Here is a 10,665-nt window from a genome sequence, read left to right as displayed (position 1 = left end):
TTCCAAGTCTCGACGTCGGTTATCTGAATATGATTTATGTCGACTTTGAGCTGTACGCAACCTTTCCTGGATCAACTTTACCTTTTCTACAGCTTGTTGTACCAATTCGGGTCCTAGCAACTTTGTCTCGCCAACATCAAACCAGCCAATAGGAGATCTGCATTTCCTCCCATATAGTGCCTCATAGGGTGCCATCTGAATACCGATGTGATAATTGTTATTATAGGCAAACTCAATAAGAGGTAATTGATCTTCCCAACTTCCCTTGAAGTCTAAGACACAAGCTTGCAATATATCTTCGAGTGTCTAAATAGTGCGTTTGGCTTGTCCATCGGTCTGCGGATGAAATGTTGTACTAAGGTTAACAAGAGTACCCAAACCTTCTTGAAAAGACCTCCAGAAATTAGCTGTAAATTGGGCACCTTTGTCAGATATAATAGAAAGCGGAACTCCATGTAGCCAAACTATTTCCTTGATATACAGTCTCGTATAGTCTTCAGCTAAATAGGTGGTCCTAACTGGGAGAAAGTGAGCTGATTTCGTTAGCCTATCCACAATGACCCAAATAGAATCGAACTTACGGCGAGAATTGGGCAATCCTGTAATGAAATCTATATTAATCGATTCCCATTTCCAAGCTGGAATCTCAATATTTTGAAGTAGCCCTCCAGGTTTCTGGTGTTCAGCTTTAACCTGCTGGTGGTTGGGACATTGAGCCACAAATGTGGCTATATCTTTCTTCATGTCGTTCCACCAGTATAGCTGACAAAGATCATGATACATTTTGGTTGAACCAGGATAAACTGAGTACCGAGACTAGTGCATCTCTGTCATAATTTGCTTACGAAGCTCCCCAACATTAGGTACTCACCATCGGCCTTTATATTTTAGAATTCCATCATCAGATTGCTCGAACAACTGCTTCTTCTGAAAAGGGATGCTCTCTTTAATCTTGACTAGCTCCGGATCCTCAAATTGACGCATTTCTACCTCAGCTACCAATGATGACCCCGCAATATTTTGGACTACTACACCGTGGTCACCTGTATCATGTAGCTGCACACTCAGGTTAGCCAATCGATATATCTCCTTAGTCATTTCTAATTTCCCAGCTTCTATATGCTTCAAGATGCCCATGGATTTGCGACTCAACACACCAGCTACCACATTCGCTTTGCCCAGATGGTACGAAATATCCACATCATAGCCTTTAGCAATTCAAGCCACCTCCTTTGTCTCAAGTTCAACTCTTTCTGCTTAAATATATATTGTAAACTTTTGTGATCTGTATAGATATCCACATGAACACTATAAAGATAATGATGCCATATTTTCAAGGAAAATACAACGACTGCTAACTCAATATCATGAGTCGGATAATTGTGTTCGTGCTTCCGCAACAGCCTCGAAGCATATGCAATAACATTTCCATGATGCATTAGAACACATCCTAATCCAACCTTGGATGCATCACAATATACCACATAACCTTCAGATCCCTCAGGAAGTGCTAGAACAGGTGCCGATGTTAAGCGTTTCTTCAACTCATGAAAGCTCCTTTCACATGCATCAGACCATTGGAACTTAACGGCTTTGTGTGTCAATTTTGTCATGGGAGCAGCAATAGAAGAGAAGTTCTCCACAAATCTCCGATAATAACGAGCTAAGCCCAAGAAACTACGAACTTCCGTAGGAGTTTTGGGTCTAGGCCAGTTTTGTACTGCTTCAATTTTCTGACCATCTACCTTAATACCTTCATCGGAAATGATATGCCCAAGGAAAGCCACTGAATTCAACCAAAATTCATATTTGGAGAATTTAGCATATAATTTCTGATTTTTCAAAGTCTGCAACACCACACGCAAATGATCCTCATGTTCTACTTCTGATCGAGAATATACCAGAATATCATCAATGAAAACAATTACAAATATATCTAGAAATGGCTTGAAAACCTGATTCATTAAATCCATAAAAGTTGTTGGCGCATTAGTAAGACCGAAAGACATCACAAGGAATTCATAATGGCCATATCTAGTCCGAAAAGCCGTTTTCAGAATATATCTCTCCTTAACTCGCAACTGGTGATAGCTGGATCGAAGGTCAATCTTTGAGAAATACTTGGCACCTTGCAACTGATCAAACAAATCATCAATTCTGGGTAAGGGGTACTTGTTCTTGATAGTCACTTTGTTGAGCTGACGATAGTCAATACACATTCTTAACGAACCATCCTTACAAACAAACAACACTGGTGCACCCCAGGGAGATGTACTGGGCCTGATAAAGCCCTTATTCAGAAGATCCTTCAACTGGGCTTTCAATTCTTTTAACTCAGCAGGAGCTATTCTGTATGGATGAATAGATATTGGCTGAGTATCTGGAAGCACATCAATAGCAAAGTCGATTTCTCTTTCGGGAGGAAGACCAGGAAGTTCATCAGGAAATACATCGAGAAATTCATTCACGATGGGAACCGATTGAAGGGTTGGAGATTTCACCTCCATATCATGCACTCGTACCAAATGATAGATGTACCCCTTCAAAATCATCCTTTGAGCTTTAAGGTAAGAAATAAACTTCCCCTTAGGAGCTGCAGCATCACCTTTCCATTCAATAATAGGTTCACCTGGAAAATTAAAACGAACAATCTTTGTCCAGCAATCTACATTGGCATAACAAGAAGCCAACCAATCCATACCCATAATGATATCAAAATCAACCATTTCTAGCTCATGCAAATCGGCTAAAGTATGGCGGTCATGAATCTTCACGTCACAACTTCGATATACCCGTCTAACTACAACAGACTCGCCTATTGGCGTAGATACCTCAAATGACTTATGCAACAATTCAGGCTCTCTATTCCATTTACTAGCAACGAAGGGGGAAATATACAACAATGTAGAACCAGGATCTATTAAGGCATACATATCGATAAAAAATACGAATAGTATACCTGTAACTACGTCCAGAGATGACTCTAAATCCTGACGACTCGATAAAGCATATATGCGATTCTGCTGACCTCCTGAACTAGAAGCTCCAAATCTTCCCGTACCCCTGCTAGCTGATGTCTGCATACTCTGCCTAGGAGGACATACCGAAGAAGAAGAAGCCCATGCAGATGTCATCGGCTGAGCCATACCCCCTCCACCTATCATCGGACAATGTGTTATAACATGACCTGGCTGCCCACATGCATAACATGCATCAGAACCCTGGCGACATGGTCCAAAATGATTTCAGCCACATCGATCACATCTGGGAAACTGAGGCCTCATCTGACTGAACTCGCCTCTAAACTGTGGACCTGGGGTCCGTGAACTCTGACCTGGATCAGAATAAGTGGTCAAATCATGTCGTTGTCCTTGAAACTATGGTGGCATACTGGCTACTGGATAAGATTGACGTCGGGGAAACTATGGTCTAAATCCACCTCGAAACTCTCCTGTGTTACCTGCGAACTGCGTCCTCTTCTGCTGACCTATATTATGCTCTCGATTGGCTCGTTGTTGCCTCTTGCGATCCTCTAGACCCTGTGCATATGCTTGAATACGGGCAATATCCATTCCTTGGTTTAGAGAAGCTGTAGTGCACTCATTTATCAAGTGTACCCCCAACCACTAACAAACTGGTGTACCCGATCACTCATATCAGCAACAATCGTAGGAGCATACCTAGCCAAAGAGTTGAACTGCATGCTATATTCTCGAATGCTCATATTACCCTGTTCTAAGTGTAAGAACCTATCTCGTCGGGCTCTTCGAAGCTCGATTGGCAAATATTGCTGTAAAAATGCGTCAGAGCACTCCTTCCATGTCACTGGTGGCACATTAGGCCCCCGAGTCTGCTTCCAAGTCTCATACCATGTCACAGCAATATCACGTAGTCTATAAGAAGTAAACTCCACTGACTCAACATCTGTGGCATGTATAATTTGTAAGGTCCATTGCATAAGATCCAAAAAATCCTGTGGGTCAACATTAGGATCAACCCCTGTAAATACTGGAGGATCCAAGTTGATAAAGTCTCGAACTCTCGCACTCACGTACCTATCAGCAATACCGAGGGTCTGGTGTTGGTCCTAGGAGGCCATTATTCGAGTCAGCAATTGTACAGCACTCTGCATGTCTAGGTCCTGATCAGGAACAACTGGGAGAGGGACTGGAGGTACGTTAGCTCCTCTACGCCCTTCTGGGGGTTATGGGGGTGCTACCCCGGAAGCCTGAGAATCAGCCTCATTCTGTGGCTCATGTTAATCTACATTAGTAGGTGGCACCTGACTTGTGCCCTCTCCCGCCTCCTCATCCAACCTCTGAATAAATTTCATAGCCACTTGTCGTCTTGTAGTATTAGGCATCACTGAAAAGGTAAAAAAAAAAAGAGAATTAGGAATGAACACTTATGATTAGGCTCTATTGCACGATCTAGATCAAGAAGAAAGTAATAATCCTAAATGCCCAATAGCCTCATGTTTATAAGTGTGGTGCACAACACACCATAAACAAGACTCTACTAGACACGGCTAGCAAACTCCCAAGGACTGACCTGCTCTAGTACCAAGTTTGTCACACCCCAATCTTGGGAGGTGTGGCTGGCACCCGATGCACGAAGGCCCGAGCGAACCAACCATGAGATATGATCTGAAATATAATAACCTGCAGGCAGAAGAGCCCAAAACAACATATATATAAATATATATATATAACCTAGGCCAACAAGGCTGCAACAACAGTATAACAGTTATCCATAAGGCCGATAGGGCTAGGCCGATAGGGCGATACGAAAAATATATATATACAATGACCGCTAGTCTGCAAGCCTCTAAGAGTGTAAGACAATCTCAACAGGGCGGGACAAAGCCCCCGACATGCCCAAAACCACACATATACATCTGTAATAGTACCTATGGACTCAAAGTCAGCAACTCCGAAGAAGTGGAGTGCGAAACCCAACGCTGATCCTGGGGGTCCTACTGAGGAGGCACGCCGCTTTGTCTATCCGAACCTGTGGGCATGAACACAGCGCATAAAAAGGCGTCAGTACGAAATATGTACTAAATGGGCGACAAGTGTAACATGAAAAATGTAATTAACAAGAGAAGAGATATAGAGACAATTTGAATTCCGAAACTAGCCTCGATAGGAAACTAAAATTCAACATGGATATAAATGTATGCTCGTGGAATCTTCACTCACTATCGCTACTTATAATATATCACATTATATAATAATAATAAATCCCTCTGTGGGGCTATAATATCCATAACATACCCGACCATAATAAAGGTTCGGTAGAATCGTACCCGGCCACGTGAAGCTCGGTAATCTCAACTGATCAGTGGTTACACAATATGTATCATACCCGGTCGTCTATAGTGTAGCTGGGTAATGAAAGTAAATACATACATATATTAAATCGTGAATTATATAAGTGCAATGCGAAACTAACCTTAAAAGGCGTATTCTAAGAAGAGTCGAAGTGGCCTATCATCATTATTCCCCGACTATCATGGTTGTCGCTAAAATATTTAATTTTCAACTACGAGCCAACAAGTACTAAGAACATGAGAGTTATGTATTATGAGTACCTTTGAAGTAAGTGTTACTTATTCATGATTTATATGAACGTCGAAAGTAGAACGAGTAAAAAGGCTCTAGTTCTTTTTAAGCAAGGAACAAGGAAAAGCGAGAATTCATAGATATTCTATGAAGTAAGAAAATCTATGAGAAAGGATCAGGTCTAAGCATCTTTATAAGTTGAAGGTGAAATAACTCGAATTCGACGAAACAATTCGATAAACGTTTATTCGAATTCTAGTCATGCCGAAAAGTATAGCGAAAGCCCTACATACCTTGTCGATGGAGTTATATACTGATTCCGAGACCTCAAAAGCCTTAGGAATGATTTCCTTCATAATACGAACCATTCAAAATCAAATTCAAGCTCATAACTTATATAATTCTTCATTTAGACATTTATGCGAACAACTTGCGGCCATGAATTTGTAGACTCTTTTGTAGTTTAATTTTCCCCCAACACAGCACCAAATTTTACTTTACGACATTTCCTCATCGACACGATTCCATCCATGTCTTCACAGATCCAAACAACACAGTAAAACCATATAGAACAGCCCCAACAATCAAGTCATATTAAGAGAGGTTTCTTAAAAAAAATCAAGAACATTTCTATAGAGGTTTCAACTATTTCTTAGGAATTCTTGTGGTAGAAGTTTACAAAGATCAAAGAGGAAGTTAAATCATACCTTATGTGACTAGAATTACTTTAAATTCGAGATTACTTTAAGGCGGAGTCTTCCTACGAAAAGTGAAACACCGAAGAATTCACGATTCCGAAGTTACCATGGTGTTCTCAGGATGACTAAATTGTTGCTATGATTGGCTAGATGGGTGGGAGGAGTTTGAGAGGAAATACCTAGGTTTTAGGTTCTGTTTTGGAGAGGATAAAACGCGGGGGTTATGTTTTAAAACTGACTTAAATAAAAAAAAATAAAAAACCGACTATGCACACTGTTCCCGTAACAGTGTGCACTCCTGTACGAAAATGTTAATATCTCTCTACTCCGAAGTCGTATTAACAAACGTTTTATTGCGTTGAAAACTAGACTCATAGACCTTCGATTTGATGGGTCGAACACACCATAACTCTTAGTATATTGAGAGAAAATCTCATCAACATTATATCCAAATTTCGGTGAAATTTAAAACCCGTAACTTGCGACAATCTTTGTCGAATTTTTAATCACAACTCGAATGACTTCCAATCTTAACGTATAATTATCGCATCACTTAAATATCTCATAGAAATTATCTTCCTATCAAATTAGCCCCTTTACAGCATGATAACGTCGAATACACAAGGTGTAACAATACCATATATTCATAACAAAGAAAATGATCCACAACTCCAATTATTCTTAATTAGCAACTTTATTCACTAGTTCATGTCTAGTTCATCCATTTAACTTAACCAATGCCAAGTTAACCTTAAGCGCCTATAGGAACACAATATAATGACCTCCTACAGTGGATGCAAGTCGAAATCCATGTTATATTTAGATTACAACAGCCCAACATACCCCAATCAATTCATACCAAAAACGACGACTATAATAGTGTCCAACACCCCGAAAATATTACAAAGAATGACTAATCCATCATTTCACCATTAAGTGGTGTTTTTCCACACCATTTATCTTCTAAAAACTCCATTAAATAGCAGTAAAATATACAGCCCAAAAGCTACACGAAACAGCCCACAAAACAGTCCATTACAAATCAAATAACTCAAACTCACGGCTTCCGATCACCGTCCCGTGAGTTCTAACTATTATGAAATAAATTAATCAATCTTACTTGATGTTTAAGAGCTTGAAACCAGAAATTAGGCATTTTTATTAACCTCAAAATACCTTCCAAAACTTAAACTACAAAGAAAAAGAGAGGTTATATAGCGATACTTACATCGTGGGGATCGTTCTAGTGTTATTGCTTCGTGATTTCGTGCCTCGGACGATAATCTTATTGGATAACCTTGTGGACAGCTTAAGGGTGAGGTTAGGGGTCTTATTTGGTCGAGATCTCTCGAATTATGAAGAAAGAGACGACATAGGAAGATAAATATTCATTTTTGGTTGAAAAGTCAAAAGGTGCTACTTGACACCATCTCATTGGCCCTTTTTCAAATGCGTATATATTTTTATCCGGATGTCGTATGAGAAAACGGTTAAGAGAGTTGGAAACTACATTCCAAGACCTTCAATTTGGTATATAATATATCCCAAAAAAGACCTCATATAGCACACGAAATTCATTACTCAATAAGCTCCATTACAAGGCAAATCCTTAGTCGGTTTTTCCGCAACTTAAATCCGATTTTTCTCAAACTTTATACTTCATATACAAACATCATATATAGTCATATCATGGCTTTAAACTCATTTAAATCATGGTTAACAAGTCTCATATTCATCTTAACTTACTTAACACTTCGGCAAACCTTTCTTATCCTTGTAGAAAGATTTCATCCTTTTTGAGTTTACATTAGATAATCCTATAATGATAGTAACGTCTGAAGTACGGGGTGTAACAATATGTACCCTTATAAACATTTATCCTTGAATATTAACTATCAAAGGCTTGCAAAAAAATATGGGACGTAAAATAACTTTATATACTTTCCAAGAGGATCTCATTTCTGAGCTTACATCAACGGACTTACGACGTACTTTCGCGTACAAAAACATGGGTTGTAACATTATATTTTCTAAAAAATGGAGCACAGGAAACACGTGGATTTGAGGGAAGTGGGGAGGGGGTGCGGAGAGTAGCATAAAAAATTATTTTCTAAAAAGTATTTTTTTTCTCTCTAGCTAAACACTAGAAAATATTTTCTGGAAAAAAAATTTCACTTACCAACCAAATAAGGGAAAATAAGTGACAAAACCATCATTTTCCAATAAACATTTTCCTTCGTACCAAACACACCCTAAAAGAGAATCCTTTTTTTTTTTTGAAAAAAATGAACGACATGACACATACGAAGAAGCCTACAATCGGGGAATCACAGTGATTGAGAGTTTAAATTGGATGAATTAGATTGTGTCAAGATGCATGACGCGGTTCATGATGTTGCTATATGGATAGAAAATCCCTTTGGGAATGAACACAATTCTCTTATTCAAGCTGGAATTGGGTTGATTGAGATATTCCACATCAACTTTTTTTGGCATTTCCAGCCGTAAGAGTTCTGAATCTGAGTGATAGAAACTGGTATTGTTGCACTGCCTTCTTCATCAATAGTTTATATCAACTCTGTGCTCTAATACTACAAAATTGCAAGTGGCTGTCAGAGATACCACTTATTGATAATCTTTGCAATTTGCAAGTGATCAACAACACAGTGAAATCTCACAAGTGGAGTCTAGGGAGGGTAGTGAGTACGCAGATCTTACCTCTATACCGAGGGAGTAGAGAGGTTATTTTCGAAAGATCCTCGGCTCAAGAAAACGGGCAGGGCAGCCCGGTGCACCAAGGCATCCCGCGTTCACGCAGGGTCCGGGGAAGGGCCGCACCCAATCTAACCTAATGCAAGTATTGGTGGTTGCTTCCACGGCTCGAACCCGTGACTTATAGGTCACTTTTACCGTTATTCCAAGGCTTCCCTTCTAGCTCAAGAAGACGAAAAGAGACAAATACATTAGTACCATCAACATAAACTATAGAAAAATAACAGCAACAATTTGCAAGTGATGGATTGTGATAAAACAAGGTTACGTTGTCTGCTGCAAGGAATGGACAAGTTGACAGATCTGAGGCTATTAAATCTGTCTACAATTGTTCTTATTGGATCAACTTCTTTTGATACGCTATCATCTCTACGGAATCTGACTTATCTTTTTATTAAAGTACATAGCTTATCAATTATCAATACAGTTAGAGACCACACCTGGATTTCTAGATTGAAAAGATTTTGCATATATAGAAGTTGGGGACGGTGAAATGGTATCGGAATTGAACAAGTCAACAAGGATGATAATTGATAAGTGTCTCCAATTCTGAAATATTCTGTAAGGGAGAGCTCTCAGGCATGTTGCAGTTTACTTCACTTTTGGACTTGGTCTCTTGCACAGGTCTAAGGAAATTTATTGGCTACAAGGTTTTTCTTGGATTAAAATCACTACACTGCTACACATTACATATTGCACATGTGATTTCAAACCAGTGGAACAACTAAGTGGAAAGTTTGACCCTCTGCCGAATCTGGAATATCTCCACCTCAACATGATTACTAATTTAAAGAGTATTTCTGATTTCAGTCATCTTCTGGGTCTAAGATTTTCTAAATTACGCCAACTATCTGTTGCCATGTGTCCAAGTTTAACATGTCTTTTTAACATTGGTAGAGCTTTTTCTGTACCTACGCACCTAGAAGAAATTGTAATTATCTTGTGTAATGAGCTGGTAGTGTTGTTTGTGCATTGCGGCTCAAGTCAGTCGACAGTTGTTAACTAAGAAATTCCTTGAGTTCGGATGCTAGGTTTGACAGTCTTAGCAAATGTACGTGGTCGTGGGAACACCTGGAAGAACTCAGCTTGATAAATTGCAGTCAAATAAGGAAGTTGCCTCACTCTATTCAAACCTCCATGAACATCAAAAGAATAAGAGGATGGTGGAGCAATTTGGAGTGGGATGACGACAACTTCAAGTCAAATTTACAGCATTGTTTCCTACCAATGTCTCGCTGGCAAGGCGAGGATTTAGCGATGTTGTTTCCACTGCGCATCAGGTGATTTGTCAATTAACTTTCAGATTTCTCAATTATGAAAATGTCTTTTAGCATCCTTCTCTTTAGAACTAATTTGGGTATTGATTTTGTCTTCTTTTTTTTTTTTTTCCAGTTCAAAAGGGTTTACAATGTCTTAGATTAGATTCTCAAAAGACCAGGCTTCCTTGTGGTTTACAATATTACGCTTGCTTCCCTTGTTTTTATTTATATGTAACAATTATTTTAAAATTTTGTTATTATTCATAAATAACACCTCACTGATTTGCCCTTACTAATATAGATCTTTGTTTAATTAATTTTAGTCTGAAATATGTAAACAGAATTTCTTATAAGAATTAGCCCTTACTAATA

The 10,665-nt window shown here is 39.1% G+C and overlaps 1 protein-coding gene across 1 annotated transcript; it reads right to left on the bottom strand.

The window, feature by feature from the left end:
- Positions 1-1,160: 1,160 nt before the first annotated feature.
- Positions 1,161-9,895, bottom strand: LOC138882632 (uncharacterized). Its single transcript, XM_070163237.1, has 6 exons — positions 9,877-9,895; positions 9,173-9,244; positions 4,283-4,365; positions 3,644-4,087; positions 1,862-3,221; positions 1,161-1,753 (listed from the first exon to the last, which is right to left on the bottom strand). The coding sequence occupies exons 1-6, from the start codon at positions 9,893-9,895 to the stop codon at positions 1,161-1,163; spliced, it is 2,571 nt and encodes an 856-aa protein (XP_070019338.1).
- Positions 9,896-10,665: the final 770 nt, after the last annotated feature.

Source organism: Nicotiana sylvestris, chromosome 12, assembly GCF_000393655.2.
Source record: "Nicotiana sylvestris chromosome 12, ASM39365v2, whole genome shotgun sequence".
Classification (NCBI taxonomy): domain Eukaryota; kingdom Viridiplantae; phylum Streptophyta; class Magnoliopsida; order Solanales; family Solanaceae; genus Nicotiana; species Nicotiana sylvestris.
This window is presented reverse-complemented; position numbering and strand designations above follow the sequence as displayed.